General features: G+C 42.4%; 1 protein-coding gene across 8 annotated transcripts in view; it reads right to left on the bottom strand.

The window, feature by feature from the left end:
• TNRC6B (trinucleotide repeat containing adaptor 6B) overlaps positions 1 to 17234 on the bottom strand; it is a 289988-nt gene that overhangs the window by 174237 nt on the left and 98517 nt on the right. For all 8 annotated transcript variants that reach the window (XM_055105367.3, XM_055105374.3, XM_063603314.1 and 5 more), the window contains one exon: positions 4903 to 4970. In XM_055105367.3, coding sequence (XP_054961342.1) covers positions 4903 to 4970 — 68 coding nt within the window. The remainder of the gene's footprint in view (positions 1 to 4902; positions 4971 to 17234) is intronic.

Genomic DNA, 17234 nt, shown 5'->3' with positions numbered 1-17234 from the left:
TTAAACAATAAGGACTGAGAGAAAATATTTAAAACATCTCAACAAAGGTTAATAATATCTAAAATGTATAAAGGGCTCCTACAAAGCTATAAAAACAATCCAATAAAAAAAGGAAAATATATATAAATAGGTGAGACACAAAATAAAAATAAATGGCCAATAAACTAACAAAAGATATTTCAACTCATTAGTAAGCATAAGAACATAAATTAAAACAAGAGGCCAGGGGTGATAGTGCATGCCTGTAATCCCAGGACTTTGGGAGGCTGAGGTGGGAGGACTGCTTGAGCCTGAGCCCAAGAGTTTGAGACCAGCCTCGGCAACATAGTGAGGCCCTGTTTCTACTCAAAGCAAAAAAAAGTATCTGGGCTTGGTAGTGCGTGCCTGTAGTACAGCTACTCAGAAGGCTAAGGTGGAAGACTGCTGGTGCCCTGGAGTTTGAGGTTGCAGTGACTTACCTCACTGCAGGTACTACTGTGTTGTCTAGCCTGTCAATCAGTCAATCAATCAACCAATAAAAATAAAGATATAAGAATAAGAATGTTTAATAAAATATTATTTGTAGTAATCAAGGAAGTGAGGGCCACCAAAATATCTCTTTTTTTTTTTTTGAGACAGAGTTTCACTCTTGTTGCCCAGGCTGGAGTGCAATGGCACGATCTCGGCTCACTGCAACCTCCGCCTCCCAGGTGCAAGCCATTCTCCTGCCTCAGCCTCCCTAGTAGCTGGGATTATAGGCATGTACCACCACGCCCAGCTAATTTTGTATTTTTAGTAGAGACGGGGTTTCTCCATGTTGGTCAGGCTGGTTTTGAACTCCCAACCTCAGGTGATCCGCCTGCCTCAGCCTCCCAAAGTGCTGGGATTACAGGCATGAGTCACCGCGCCTGGCCCAAAATATCTCTTAGAGAAGAATGACTGTAGTATATCCATTCAACAGAATGTTTGACAGACGTTTAAAAGAATGAAATAGGCTGCACCAGGCGGTTCATGCCTGTAATCCCAACACTTTGGAAGGCTGAGGCAGGAGGACTGCTTGGGCCCAGGAGCTGGAGACCAGCCTGGGCAACAACGTGAGACCTCATTTCTACAAAAAAAATTTTTTTTAATTAGCTGGGTACGGTGGTATGTACCTGTAGTCCCAGGCACTCAGGAAGCTGAGGCAAAAAGATCCCATGAGCCCAGGAATTCAAGATTACAGTGAGCTATGATCGTACCATTGCACCCTAGCCTAGGTGACAGAGTGAGACCTTGTCTCAAAAAAAAAAAAAAAAAAAAAGAAAAAGAAATAGACTGAAAATATCTCAAATTACAAAAGTTAAGTCTTAGAAGAATGATATTGGGAGAAAAATCAATTTAATTGTTGTTTAAAAATGTACAGAAAATGTTTAGGAAGATTAGGAAGGGAAGGGTTTCACCTTTATTTATTTTTTTTTTAATTTTTTAATTTTTTTTTTAATGTTTTGAGACGGAGCCTTGCTCTGTCACCCAGGCTGCAGTGCAGTGGCACAATCTCGGCTCACTGCAAGCTCCGCCTTCTGGGTTCACGCCATTCTCCTGCCTCAGCCTCCCGAGTTGCTGGGACTACAGGCGCCCGCCACCATGCATGGCTAATTTTTTGTATTTTTACTAGAGGCGGGGTTTCACCATGTTAACCAGGATGGTCTCGATCTCCTGACCTCGTGATCTGCCCGCCTCAGCCTCCCAAAGTGCTGGGATTACAGGTGTGAGCCACCGCGCCCGGCCAGGTCTCACCTTTATTTCTACAGTCACAATTACTGTTTGAATGTTTTCTGACAAGCTTATATTACTTTTATTAAAAAATTACTCAGTTCCGGCCAGGTGCGGTGGCTCACGCCTGTAATCCCAGCACTTTGGGAGGCCGAGGCGGGCAGATCACAAGGTCAGGAGATCGAGACCATCCTGGCTAACACGGTGAAACCCCATCTCTACTAAAAATACAGAAAAATCAGCCGGGTGTGGTGGTGGGCGCCTGTAGTCCCAGCTACTCGGGAGGCTGAGGCAGGAGAATGGCGTGAACCCGGGAGGCGGAGCTTGCAGTGAGCCGAGACTGTGCCACTGCACTCCAGCCTGGGCGACAGAGCGAGACTCTGTCACACACGCAAAAAAATTACTCAGTTCCTAGATTCCCTATCCAGACTGAATCATATTTACAAAGTATAGTAATAATCATTTGCCAACTGCAGTTCTGAGATTTAAAAAAAATTTGTTTTGTAAATATTTTTATTCTTGTTGCCTCAAACAAAGGAACACAGCACCTTTGCTCACAGCACCTTGTGAGAAGATTGATTTCTGCTTTATCACTTCAGTATGTAATAGCTGACCAGGCCCAGAAGAAAACAGAAATAGAACAGAATTCATCTGTGAAAAGGCCAGGCAGTATGAGACTTGTGAAAACAAAACAAGGGAGAATGGTAAGGATACGACACATGGCATTCCAACTTGCTGGGGCTGTTTGAAACTCTCAAAGAAGTACAGTTTGTATAACATAAAACTTGTGGGAGAATCTGCCCAGCAACATTTCCTGAATACCTAAATAAGCTGATTCAGGATAGGGGTTACTAGAGAGGTTTTTAAAGATAAAGACTGGTTTGTTTGAGAAATGGATATCCTTTATAGTACAGAACTTCCACCTGTTTTTTTAAAAATAGGCTTATGCCATTTTCATTGTCTCCCCCAACTCCCTCTTTTATTTATTTATTTATTTATTTATTTATTTATTTATTTATTTATTTATTGAAGATGGAGTTTCGCTCTCGTTGCCCAGGCTGGAGTGCAATGGCGCGATCTCAGCTCACTGCAACCTCTGCCTGCTGGGTTCAAGCAATTCTCCTGCCTCAGCCTCCTAAGTAGCTGGGATTACAGGCGTGTGCCACCACGCCTGGCTAATTTTGTATTTTTTTACTAGAGACGGGGTTTCACCACGTTGGTCAGGCTGGTCTTGAACTCCCAACCTCAACTGATCCACTCGCCTTGGCCTCCCAAAGTGCTGGGATTACAGTGAGCCACACCACGCCTGGCCTACTCCCTCTTATTCATGAGACTTTGATTTTGACAACTGCAGTTTTACTAACCAGAGTATTTTTCAAGAGCATAGCTTCCAAGGATGGCAAAGGGTGTGAGAGAGTCGGTAAGATCTGGGTTCAAATCTAAATTGCATTTCAAGCTGCATTACCATGGGCAAGTTACCTACCCTGATCTCTGTGTGAAATGGAGATGAAATGGTGTAATGAGTGGAAATGACAGAGTAAAACATATTTAAGCAAAGTACCTTGTGCACAGAAAACTCTCGACAAATGGAGTTATAATTTTTATATGACAGACCTTTGACCAGAGTGTGGGGGTGGAGGGCTGTGCAGTGGACACGGAGAAAAGCACCTGAAGTGTTTCTCTTGTCATTCTACTGGGACTAGATGTCTGGCATTCTAATTTGCTAAAGATGAATTGATTCCATCAGCCCATGCAAAATGTAAGTGCATTTGATAGAATACAGCAAAGTTAGGATTTATATTGTGAGCTATTTTTAAAATTGCCTGGTTAGCAAATTAAACCAGCTGTGAAAATATCCTGGTTTCCATTCACAACAAATACAAGACGAGCCATTTTCCTTTAATGAATCTGGCCTCGTGGCAGCATAGTCCATTCTGCATAATTTATTCCTAAGGGTTTTAAAGACATAATTTTCTTAAGACAGACCAAAATTAAACTATTTTCTAGGAAAAAAAATATGAGTGAGAGAAGTTTCTCTGTATAGATTTTTGGTAAATTCCATGAATCACTGGCCCATTCAATTTAGGAGACTAATGTCTGAATAAAAAATAGTAGTTATGTTAGTACTTTAAGCAGCCTTAACTGTTTTTCCTTTAAAAGGGCATATGAAAAACCAGTCTGCTCTGCAACACAATTTTTCACATTCTATGACGGAGAGAGGAAAAAAATTCACTCACTGCTATCAAAAAGCTACCCAACAGACTCCCAACTTCAGGTTTAAAACCAGTCACCCCTGGCTGGGCACGATGCCTCACACCTGCAATCCCAGCACTTTGGGAGGCCGAGGCAGGCAAATCACCTGAGGTCAGGAGTTCAAGAGCAGCCTGACTAACATGGTGAAACCCCATCTCTACTAAAAATAGAAAAATTAGCTAGGTGTGGTGGCGGGCAACTGTAGTCCCAGCTATTTAGGAGGCTGAGGAAGGAGAATTGCTTGAACCCAGGAGGCGGAAGTTGCAGTGAGCCCAGATTGCACCACTGCACTCCAGCCTGGGTGACAAGAGTGATACTCCGTCTCAAGAAAAAAAAAAAAAAAAACCAACAACAAACCAATTACCCCTTAAGGAGTTAGGGGAGAGATCCTGAATTATTTAGAATGTTGGCTAAGTTATATTATTTATAATTCCTGTTCCTTTAGAGAAACAATTTGTTATTTAAACAAAGATCAGCAGTGTAAATAACCAAATGGAATAGAATTTCAGAAAGTACCATTCAAATATATTCACACTTAGATTGCAGGGAAATGGTCTATTAGTTTAGTTCACTTCAGAAAGACATTACTGAGAAAAGGATGTACCATTTTATACTTTCTTTGGAAATCAACCAAACAGAATTAGTTCAATTTGGAACATACTGAGCCTTAAAGCCTTTGCTACAACATAACATAAATTTTGATTAGGCGAGTGTGAAAAACTGTAACGCTAACTTTCTTGTCCTTCCAGTTAGTTGGTCTATAAATAGAAGCAATGCATTAACAGCCACCAAAGCAACTGGTGAGTTCCCCAATGTCTCCAACGTATACATCTCTGACAAACACGCTTATCAGCACGTTGAACCAAAGTGTTTCCGAGGATCTGTAATAGGACTCTTTTTAAATAAACTGTGACTCACTGTTTGCTTTCTTCACCAGGAGGTGGAGTCTTGCCATGCCCTTCCATTACAAAATCCTCCTGTTCCACCTGCAAAGGCAAGCACCACAGGTCAGCAGCAGTCAGTAACTACAATGCGACTCACTCCAAGAACCCACACCTGCCCTGTGCAGAACCACAGGGCCGTTTCACTGTGGTGCACAGAACAGAAGCCTGGGCCAATGGTTTTCAAACTTCTCCTTGAGTGATTAGATCTGCAGAAAAAAGGAAACATGTTGATCGGCAAAACACATAACTCTGACAAAGGATTAGCATCTAGAATATAAAAGAACGGTGATGAATCAATGAGACAAAGACAACCTACTAGAAAAATCTGCAAATAACCAAGCAGGAATTTCACTGAAGAGAACACATAAACAGTTTCTAAACATATGAAAAGATATTCAATCTCATGTCAGTCAAGAAAATGCAAATTAAAACCATTTCACAACTACTAGGTTGGCTAAAATTAAAGTCAGGTAATACCAAGTGTTGACAAGGGTATGCAGCAATAGCAACTCTTATCCACTCCTAGTGGGAGGGAAAACTGGTATAGCTACTTTGAAAAGCAGTTTTGTCAGCCAGGCAGGGTGGCTCACGCCTGTAATCCCAGCACTTTGGGAGGCCAAAGCGGGCAGATCATGAGGTCAGGAGATCAAGACCATCCTGGCCAACATGGTGAAACTCCTTCTCTACTAAAAATACAAAAATTAGCTGGATGTGGTGGTGTGCGCCTTTAGTCCCAGCTACTCAGGAGGCTGAGGCAGAAGAATTGCTTGAACCTGGGAGGCAGAGGTGGCAGTGAGCCGAGATCACGCCACTGTACTCCAGCCTGGGCGACAGAGCAAGACTCCGTCTCCCCCAACAACAACAACAAAAAGTTTGCATTATCTATTACATTTGAAGATGCATTTACTGTACACATTAGTAACTGCACTTACTTATAGGTATATACCTAGAGAAGCTTTTGCACATATACAAAAGTATTTATAGTGGAATTATTTTTAACAGACAAAATAGAAGAATAAACATCTGTCAACAGTAAAATAGATAAATAGGCTATGGTGTTTTCAGAAAATAGAATACTATATTGCATGAAAATGAATGAACTACAGCTACACACCTCAATCTGGGTGAGTTACAAAAAGGTAATCAAGTGAAGGAAGCAAGTCACAAAAGAATGCATATGTAGTATGATTCTATAAATATCAAGTCCAAATATATATATATATTTTAGAGCAAACTGAAGCAGTATATATATATATTTTTTTTTTTTTTTGAGATAGAGTCTTGCTCTGTTGCCCAGGCTGGAGTGCAGTGGCGCGATCTCGGCTCACTGCAAGCTCTGCCTCCCGGGTTCACACCATTCTCCTGCCTCAGCTTCCCCAGCAGCTGGGACTACAGGCGCCCGCCACTACGCTCAGCTAATTTTTTTGTATTTTTAGTAGAGATGGGGTTTCACCGTGTCAGCCGGGATAGTCTCGATCTCCTGATCTCGTGATCCACCTGCCTCGGCCTCCCAAAGTGCTGGGATTACAGGCGTGAGCCACCACGCCCAGCCAGAAAATATGTATTTTTAACCATATGTATGTATATATAGGCATACATACATATATACATGCTTTTATTTTATTATTTATTTATTTATTTATTTTTGAGATGGAGTCTCGCCCTGTCACCCAGGTTGGAGTGCAATGACGTGATCTTGGCTCACTGCAACCTCCACCTCCCAGGTTCAAATGATTCTCCTGCCTCAGCCTCCCGAGTAGCTGGAATTACAGGCGCCTGCCACCACGCCCAGCTAATGTTTGTATTTTTTTAGTAGAGACAGTGTTTCACCATGTTGGCCAGGATGGTCTCGATCTCCTGACCTCGTGATCCACCCGTCTTGGCCTCCCAAAGTGCTGGGATTACAGCAGTGAGCCAATGCGCCCAGCCCATGCTTTTATATTTAAAGATATAAAGAAAAGGCTGAGGGCTATGGCATGACCCTGTAAGTCCCAGCTACTTCGGGGCGCGGAGGCAGGAGAATCAATTGAGCCTAGGAGTTCAAGACTGTAGCGCTCTATGATCACACCTGTGAATAGCCACTGCACTCCAGTTGGCAACACAGCGAGACCCTAAGTCTTAAAAAAAAAATAAAGAAAGCCAATAATTTCTTAATATTAATATTAATTAATATAATTTCATAAATGGAATTATTCCCTTTCTTTAATAATTATAATTTAAATTACTAATTTTATTTAAAAATTAAAATTTATATTAAATACATATACATTATTTAAAAAGTCAAATAACATTAATACTACCGGCTGACAAACAAAAACAGTACTTTCCACCCCTGCCCCACCCTCACAACATAAGCCTCCATCCTCCCTTCCTCACAATGTAAGTTACCGTTTTTGTTCAACTCAATATTCAGTGCTAACAGTGCTATTATGTAGTAAATATATACAGCTGAATCATATGGAATGCTATAATTAAATTTCCTTTCTTGTATAATTTTGGTTTCCCTGGAACTAATAATTACCACTTCCTCTTCTTATTGTTTTTTTTTTCTAGCTTAGTATTTGTTATGTATTTTTCATTAATTCATCCTCAAACTCTCCAACAGAACTGTAAATCTCCTCTTAATCAGTTCAAACACTTCAGGTAATCTATCAGTTTCACTCCGCCTTGGAGACACCCTCAGGGGTTTCTCCTGCTCCGAACTGGATTGATTGCTTTCTAGGCCACTGAATCGCTGACATCTCGCTAGGGATGTCTCCTACTCTTCATCTCTGGAATGCCCTCCTCTTTCTCCTACGCTGGAGCATCTGTTTCCCAGATCCTCTGTCTCTTTTACAGTTTACTCACCGATTCAGGTGGAGTATATATTCCAGTGATTTCCTGATAAAAGGTATATAGAAGGTGACTTTTTTTGAGACCTTGAATGACTGAAATGTCCTTGTTTTATCCACACATATAACTGACACATAAAAATGTTTTATTTATTTTTATTTTTTTTGAGATGGAGTCTCGTTCTGTTGCCCAGGCTGGAGAGAAGTGGTGTGATCTTGGCTCATTGCAGCCTCCCCTCCTGGGTTCAAGCGGTTCTCCTGTCTCAGCCTCCCGAGTAGTTGGGACTACAGATGTGTGCCACTACACCTGGCTAATTTTTTGTATTTTTAGTACAGACAGGGGTTCACCATGTTGGCCAGGCTGGTCTCGAACTCCTGACCTCAGGTGACCCATCTGCCTCAGCCTCCCAAAGTGCTGGGATTATAGGTGTGAGCCACCACACCCGGCCATAAAAACATTTTTTTTACCCACATATTTAATTAAATATAAAAGTTAAAGCCAGGCATGGTGGCTCACACCTGTAATCCCAGCAGTTTGGGAGGCTGAGGCAGGCGGATCACAAGGTCCGGAGATCAAGGTCATCCTGGCCAACATGGTGAAACCCCATCTCTACTAAAAATACAAAAATTAGCCGGGTGTGGCCGGGTGTGATGGCTCATGCCTGTAATCCCAGCATTTTGGGAGGCCAAGGCGGGTGGATCACAAGGTCAGGAGATCGAGACCATCCTGGCTAACATGGTGAAACCCCATCTCTACTAAAAATACAAAAAAAATTAGCCGGGTGTGGTGGTGGGCACCTGTAGTCCAAGCTACGCAGGAGGCTGAGGCAGGAGAATGGCATGAACCCAGGAGGCGGAGCTTGCAGTGAGCCGAGATCGTGCCACTGCACTCCAGTCTGGCAACAGAGCAAGACTCCATCACAAAAACAAAAACAAACAAACAAAAACGTTGAAGTCAGTAAACTTTTCCGTCCAAAATTTTGAGGGTGATGCTCCGTTGTCTTCTAGCTCCCATAGCTGCTACACAGAAGCTCATTATCATTCTAAGTCCTAATGTATTGCATGTGTCTTCTCTAGAAACATTTAGGTCCTTATTTTTATAGTGGTAAGAAAGAAAGAAAAACAAAACCAAAAACAAAAAACCCTTTTAGGAGCTTTCATTTATCCTTAGTTTTTAAAAATGCAAACCACTAAGCAAGGTTCTTTTTTTATTTATTGAACTGGTGCTAGGTAAGTACTTATAATCTAGAATCTCTTGTTTTTCAGGTTTGGGACATTTTCTCTACTTATTTGACAGTTTCCTCCCTTCCAACTTCTGTTCTCTCTTTCTGGAATTCCTGTTATTCAGTGTTGAATCTCTCAGATTAACTGATTTGCTTTCTTTCTTCTTTCCTTTCTTTCTTTCTTCTTTCTTTTCTTTCTCTTTCTTCATTTTTGTGTCTGAATGAATCTCTGAGATTGATTTTCTTCTTTCTTTCTTTCTCCATTTTTGTGTCTTTGATTTTTTTATTTTAATTTCTGGGAGGTTCTCTCAACTTTATTTTCTAAAACTTTTAACATATGTACAATTTCTGCTATTTTAATTGAATTTTTAAGAGCTCTTCCTCATTCTTTGAATATTCCTTTTTCCAGTCTCCTGTTCTTGTTCCATTATAACAATATCTTCTCTCATCTCTGAGGATATTCTAGAGAGTTTTTGTTTTAGGTTTTTTTTTTTTTTCTTTTTTTTTGAGATGCAGTCTCACTGTTGCCCAGGCTGAAGTGTAGTAGCATGATCTCAGCTCATTGCAACCTCTGCTTCTCCGCTTCAAGAGATTCTCCCTGCTTCAGCTTCCCGAGTAGCTGGGATTACAGGCGTGCATTTTTAGTAGAGATGGGGTTTCGCCATGTTGGCCAGGCTGGTCTCAAACTCCTGACCTCAAGTGATCTGCCCGCCTCAGCCTCCCAAAGAGCTGGGATTACAGGTGTGAGCCACGGTGCCTGGCCTATTTATTTTTGAGACAGAGTCTCACTCTGTTGCCCAAGCTGGAGTGCAGTGGCGTGATCTCAGCTCACTGCAACTTCCACCTCTCTGGTTCAAGCGATTCTCATGCCTCAGCCTCCTGAGTAGCTGGGATTACAGGCGTGAGCCACCACACCCAGCCTGTTTTAGTTTTCTTCTGCTCCCTACATTGTCTCTGTTTCCTCCAAGTTCCTCTTTTGTCTTTGGTCACCATCTTTCATTCATAGATTTTTATCAAATGTCTGATCATCCTTGTCTATCCACTGATATTTAAAAGCGAGACCCTAAAGAGCTTGATTTTGGGTGTATGTGTGTGTAGGAGGGGAGGGGTAAGGGAGAGTTTCCTTATCCAGGGGTTAGCTTTCTGGAGGGTGATCAGGAAGGGACCTGCCCATTTAATTAGGACCTTCAGATGCCTACAGCTATACATCCTCATCTATTTCCCCCTCCTTGGGCTATTTAATTACCCCAAAAAGACATCCTTCAATCCTCAACCTGACAGATATAAGTCAGGCTTTCAGTGTTCTGGGAATGAATTTGGGAAGAGCTGGTAAAGTCTCATATGTCAGCATGTAGCCTTTTATGTAAGTTCTGTTTCTAATTAGGTACCTCACACCCACCCTCAGCTTTTCCTGAGGTTCAGCCTTTCCAGTCTTCTGCCAGGTGGGCAAGGGTAGCGGTCTGTGGATATGAGGAAAGCGTATCTGGGGCCTTGCTTCTCATCGCCTCTTCAACCCATCTTGCTGTTTTTAGTGTTACTCCAAAAGCTTCCCAGCTTCCAAAACTTTGTCGGGCATCTCTTATCCTCTTCATCTCTTCTTCTATTCACTTTGTTTTCTGGTGGATTTATGCTTGCTGAAATCATTTCGTAAAAATATATATTTTTTTGAGATGGAGTCTCGCTCTGTCACCCAGGCTGGGGTGCAGTGGCACGATCTTGGCTCACTGCAAGCTCTGCCTTCCGGGTTCACGCCATTCTCCTGCCTCAGCCTCCCAAGTAGCTGGGACTACAGGCGCCCACCACCACGCCCGGCTAATTTTTTGTATTTTTTAGTAGAGACGGGGTTTCACCGTGTTAGCCAGGATGGTCTTGATCTCCTGACCTCGTGATCTGCCCGCCTTGGCCTCCCAAAGTAAAAATAATTTTAGTGGCACTTTAGAAGGGAGCAGCAGACATTAATAACCTGCCTTAGTTTACCATGTCAAGACTTACTCTTAAAACCTTTTTTGACTCTACTTTTTCCACCCCACTGAAACTATTTTCAATTTTTTGTTGTCTTTCATTTTAAAAAAAATTATTTTATACCAGGTGCAGTAGCTCATGCCTGTAATTCCAACACTTTGGGAGGCCAAGGCAGGAGGATGGCTTAAGCCTAAGATTTCAAGGCTGCAGTGAGCTATGATGGCACCACTGTACTTCAGCCTGGGTGACAAAGTGAGACCCTGTCTCTTAAAAAAAAAAGTACAATTTTTTAGTTTTGACACATACATACACATGAAATCATCACCACAAACAAGACAATGAACATACCACCCTAAAAGTTTCATCATGCCCCTCTTTAATCTTTTTTTTTTTTTTTTTTTGGCGGGGGAGGGAGACGGAGTCTCGCTCTGTTGCCAGGCTGTAGTGCAATGGCGCGATCTCGGCTCACTGCAACCTCCGCCTCCTGGGTTCAAGAGATTCTCCTGCCTCAGCCTCCTGAGTAGCTGGGATTACAGGTGTGTGCCACCACGCCTGGTGAATTTTTTTTGTATTTTTAGTAGAGACGAGGTTTCACCATATTGGCCAGGCTGGTCTCAAACTCCTGACCTCGTGATTCGCCCGCCTTGGCCTCCTGAAGTGCTGGGATTACAAGTGTGAGCCACCGCGCCCAGTCATCCCTCTTTAAGCTTCCTCTCCTGTGCCCCTGCCTAGGCAACCACTGATGAACTTTCTATCACTATAGATGCAGCTGCATTTTCTGGAGCTTCCATAAGTGGAATCAAACAGTATGTACTCTTTTTCTGTCTGGCTTCTTTTACTCAGCATAATCATTCTGAAATTCATCCATGTGGTTTCAAGTGTCAATAGTTCATTTTCCTTTCACAGCTGAGTAGTATTCCATTGTTCAGAATGTATCACAATTTGATGGGTGTTTGAGTTGTTTCAATTTTTGCTACTGCAAATAAAGCTGCTATGAACACTCACATATGTATTCTTTTTTATTGAGTAAATACCTAGGAGGGTGTATTAGTTTGCTAGGGCTGCTGTAATGAAGTATTTCAAATCTGGTGGCTTAACAAACAAATTTTTTGTCTCACTGTTCTAGAGGCTAGAAGTCCAAAATCAAGGTATTGGCAGGGTTGGTTCCCTCTGAGAGCTGTGAGGGAAGGATCTGTTCCAGTCTGCTCTCCTTGGCTTACAGATGGCTGTCTTCAGTTTCACATGGTATTTTTCCTATTTGTGTGTTTCTATGTCCAAAGTTCCCCCCTTTTAATATGAATACCAGTCATACTGGATTAGGGCCTATCCTAATAATCCCATTTTAATTTAATTACCTCTGTCAAAGTCCTATCCCCAAGTAAGACGACATTCTAAGGTTCTGGGAGTTCGTATTTCAATATATGAATTTGGGGGGTAGGGGGAGCAGACATAATTCAACTCATAACAGAGTAGAACAGTTGGATCACATGGTAGTTACATGTTTTAACTTTTTAAGAAGCTGTTTTCTGGCCCGGCGCGGTGGCCCACACCTGTAATCTCAGCACTTTGTGGGGGGCAAGGCGGGCGGATCACAAGGTCAAGAGATTGAGATCATCCTGGCCAACACGGTGAAACTCCGTCTCTACTAAAAATACAAAAATTAGCTGGGCGTGGTGGCAGGCGCCTGTAATCCCAGCTACTCAGGAGGCTGAGGCAGGAGAATTGCTTGAACCCGGGAGGCGGAGGTTGCAGTGAGCCGAGATTGTGCCACTGCACTACAGCCTGGCAACAGAGCAAGACTCTGTCTCAGAAAAAAAAAAAAAAAAAAGAAACTGTTTTCCAACGTGGTTGTAGCCATTTTACCTTCCTTCCAGCAGCGTATGAGAATTCTACTTGTCCCATGTCTCATCAATAGCAGTACTTTGTGTGGACTTTTTAATTTTAGCCAATTCTAATCATGGTTTTAACTGCACTCATGTTGAACATCTTTCTATGAGCTCCTTTGCTATCTGTTCTCTGGTAGTGTCTTCAAGTCTTTTGGCCATTTTAAAAATCGTTTTATTGAGATATAACCTATATGCCATAAAGTTCACCTGTTTAAAGTACACAATTCAGTGGCTTTTATTGTATTTACAGAATTGTGCAACCACTACCACAATCCAATCTTAGAACTTTTTCATCATTCCAAAAGAAACTACTTACATAACAGCAGTCACTCTCCATTTTGCCTCCCTTTCATCCTCCTTCTGAGGCCCAGACAACCACGAATCTACCTTCTATCTCTACAGATTTGCCTCTTTTGACTTCTCATATATAATTGGAGTGACATAATATGTGGTGTTTTGTGTCTGTCTTTGCTATGGTCTGAATGTGTCCCCCAAAATTTGTGTTGAAAACCTAATCCCCAGTGCAATAGTGTTGGGAGGTGGGGCCTTCTGGAAGGTGTTTAGGTCATAAGAGTTCTGCCTGCATAAATTCACGCTGTTATAAAAGGGCTTGTCAGGGACACACTGTCGCTTTTTGCCCTTCCACCTTTTGCCACGTGGGGACGCAGTATTCCTCCCTCTTAGAAGCAGGGATTGGGGCCTCCCCTGACAACAGATCTACTGGTGCCTTGATCTTGTTATTCGCAGCCTCTAGAACTATCAGAAAATAAATTTCTGTTCTTTATAAAGTACCTAGTCTGTGGTATTTCGTTATAGCAGCATAAACAAACTGAGATACTGTGGAACCATCAACCATCCATCTCCACAATTCTTCCATCTTTTCCATCTGAAACTCTGTACCCCTTAAACAGTAACTCCCCAGTCCCTGCTCCCCCGAGTCCCTGACAAGCACCATTCCACTTTCTGTCTCTATGACTCTGACTCCTCCAGGTACCTTATATAAGTAGAATCATATGGTATTTGTCTTTTTGTCACTAGTTTGTTTCACTTAGCATATGTCTTCAATATTCATCTATGTTGTAGCATGTGTCAGAGTTTCCTTCCCTTTGTAAGGCTAAATAATATTCCATTGTATGTATATACCACATTTTGTTTATCCATTCACCCTTCCATGGACACTTGGATCACTTCCACCTTTTCGCTATTGTGAATACCTCTAAGTAATATTTAATACAGTAGCCATCTCCGCCCTTTTGAAAATCTCTGCCTTGTACTGGACCATCTTCTGTCATTTCTTTTCCTCTCTCTCACCCAATCTTAGAGGCTTTGGATTTATTCCTTTGACTTAGAAAACGTTTCTTGTTCGGGCACGGTGGCTTATGCCTGTAATCCCAGCCCTTTGGGTGGCCGAGGCAGGCGGATTATGTGAGGTCAGAAGTTCAAGGCCAGCCTAGCCAACATGGCGAAACCCTGTCTCTACTACAAACACACACAAAAAATTAGCCAGGCATGGTGGTGGGCGCCTGTAATCCCAGTTATTCGGGAGGCTGAGGTAGGAGAACTGCTAGGGGGAGGAGGTTGCAGTAAGCTGAGATTGCGCCACTGCACTCCAGCCTGGGCGACAGAGCGAGACTCCATCTCAAAAAAAAAAAAAAAAAAAATTAGCCGGGTGTGGTGGCACATGCCTGTAATCCCAGCTACTTGGGAGGCTGATGTAGGACAATGCTTGAATTCGGGAGGCAGAGGTTGCAGTGAGCCAAAATCATGCCATTGGTCTCCAGCCTGGGCAACAAGAGAGAAACTCCGTCTCAAAAAAACGACAGCATTTCTCACATATTATTACATGAAAGCTTCCTTCACATCATTCAGTCATCAGCTCTAGGGCCATCTCTTTGATCCAGGGTGATCTTCCCCTACCAGCCCAGCTGAAATACTTCCAGTCACTCCCCAGCATCACACATATCACTACCTGAAAGGCTTATTTGTTCATGTGTCTTATTGTCTGTCTCCCCAACCACGAATGCAAACTTCTTGAGGCAGAGACTTTGAATGTCTTATTCACCAGAAGCCTGGCACAACAAAGTTGTTTGACCAGGATGTGCCGACTTTCCCTTTCTCCTACTACTCCCTAAGCATTTATTTCCCTAGGTTCTGCCCTTGGACCTCTTTCTTCTCATTCTGCCACAGCCATTTCATCTAATCTCACAGTTTCCACTATTAAATTTGAGTGATCCCAACTCTGTTTCCATCCCTAACCTATCACGTTTCCAGCCCCACAGTTTCATCAGGCTGACGTTGCCATGCAGATTATATGCCAGTATTTCAAACTCTGTGCTCCATACAGACTGCATCCTATTCACTCCCAAACCTGCTTTTTTTTTTTGAGACAGAGTCTCGCTCTGTCACCAGGCTGGAGCATAGTGATGTGATCTTGGCTCACTGCAACCTCTGCCTCCTGGGTTCAAGCAATTCTCCTGCCTCAGCCTCCCAAGTAGCTGGGACCACAGGAGGGCGCCACCACACCCAGCTAATTTTTGTATTTTTAGTAGAGAAGGGGTTTCACCGTGTTGGCCAGGATGGTCTCAATCTCTTGACCTTGTGATCCGCCTGCCTTAGCCTCCCAAAGTGCTGGGATTACAGGCGTGAACCACCATGCCCAGCCGATTTATCGTTTTCTCTTTCCTCAACATCGAATAAATTGCTAAATCCTACCCATTTTATAAATATCTCCAACCACACCCTCTACTGCAGGTACTGCAGTTAAAAAGAAAATGTATATATTTTTTGAAAGCTGAGAAGTCAGCTGATATAGTGGATAAAAGAATCAATATTTAACATGGTCTCAACAGACTAAGGAGATGGGTGGAAGCTCCTAAATTTTTTTTTTAATTGAAGTATAATTCACAAGCAGAAAAATACACACACTTTAAGTGTAGGCTCAATGAATTTTATTTTTATCTCATTTTCTCTCTACTTTTGAGACAGGGTCTCACTCTGTCACCCAGGCTGCAGTGCAATGGCACAATTATGACTCACTGAAGCCTTGACGTCCCGGATTCAAGTGATTCTCCCACCTTAGCCTCCCGAATAGCTGGGACCACAGGCCTGTGCCAGCACACCCAGCTAATTAAAAAAAATTTTTTTTTTTTTTTTTTGTGGAGCTAGATAGGGTCTCTCTGCCCAGGCTGGTCTGAAATTCCTGGGCTGAAGTGATCCTCCAGTCTTGGCCTCCCAAAGTGCTGGGATTACAGGCATGAGCTACTGAGCCTAGCCTTAATGATTAATTTTAGATATGGTTGTACCTTCAAGCAACATATAGATTGAGACAGAAAATTTCCATCTCCCCAGAAAACTTCTACATGCCCCTTCCCTTGAAGATCGCCCTATTACTATAAATGGGATTGACATGTTCGAAAGCTTAATATCACTGGGATCTGACAGTATGTACCACTTTTATATCTACCTTTTTTCACTCGGTATAATGTTTCTGAGATTTATCCATGTTGTTACACTGATCAAGAGTTCTTTTTTTTTTTTTTTTTTTTTTTTTTTGAGACGGAGTCTTGCTCTGTCGCCCAGGCTGGAGTACAGTGGCACAATCTCGGCTCACTGCAAGTTCTGCCTCCTCGGTTCATGCCATTCTCCTGCCTCAGCCTACCAAGCAGCTGGGACTACAGGTGCCCGCCACCATGCCCGGCTAATTTTTGGTATTTTTAGTAGAGACAGGGTTTCACCATGTTAGTCAGGATGGTCTCGATCTCCTGACCTCGTGATCCGCCCGCCTCGGCCTCCCAAAGTGCTAGGATTACAGGCGTGAGCCACTGCGCCCAGCCAAGAGTTCAATTTTTAAACTTAGTAGTGTTCCACTGCACAGACAAACTATAATTTGTTTATTCATTAGACAGACAGCTGGCTATTTCCAGTTTGGAGCTGCTATAAATAAAACTGCCATGAGCATTTTCATATAATGTGTTTTTGCAAATCTATGCAGTCATTTCTATGGAGTATACACCTAAGAGAATGTCTGCCTTATAGGGTGGAAGTTCATTTAACATTATTTAGAAGCTTATGAAACAGTTCTTTAAGTGGCTGTACCATTTTACACTCCTTCCAACAATGTCTAAAAGTTCCAGTTGCTCCACATTCTTGCCAACACCTGGTATTATTAGTCTTTTGAACTGTAGTCATTTTGGTGAGTGTATAATGGCATTACATTACGGTTTTAATTTGTATTTCGCTCATGAATAATGTTGAACATCTGTGTTTTCATAACCATTTGGATGCCTTATTTTGTGAAATGCCTAGTCTTTTGTACATTTTTGAGTTGTTTGACCTTTTCTAACTGATTTTTGGTAATTCTTTACATACTCTGGACATGAGACTTTTATTAGAAAGATGTATTGC

This window comes from Pan paniscus, chromosome 23, assembly GCF_029289425.2.
Source record: "Pan paniscus chromosome 23, NHGRI_mPanPan1-v2.0_pri, whole genome shotgun sequence".
Lineage (NCBI taxonomy): Eukaryota > Metazoa > Chordata > Mammalia > Primates > Hominidae > Pan > Pan paniscus.
Note: the sequence above shows the minus strand (reverse complement) of the source record. Positions and strands in the feature narration are given on the sequence as shown.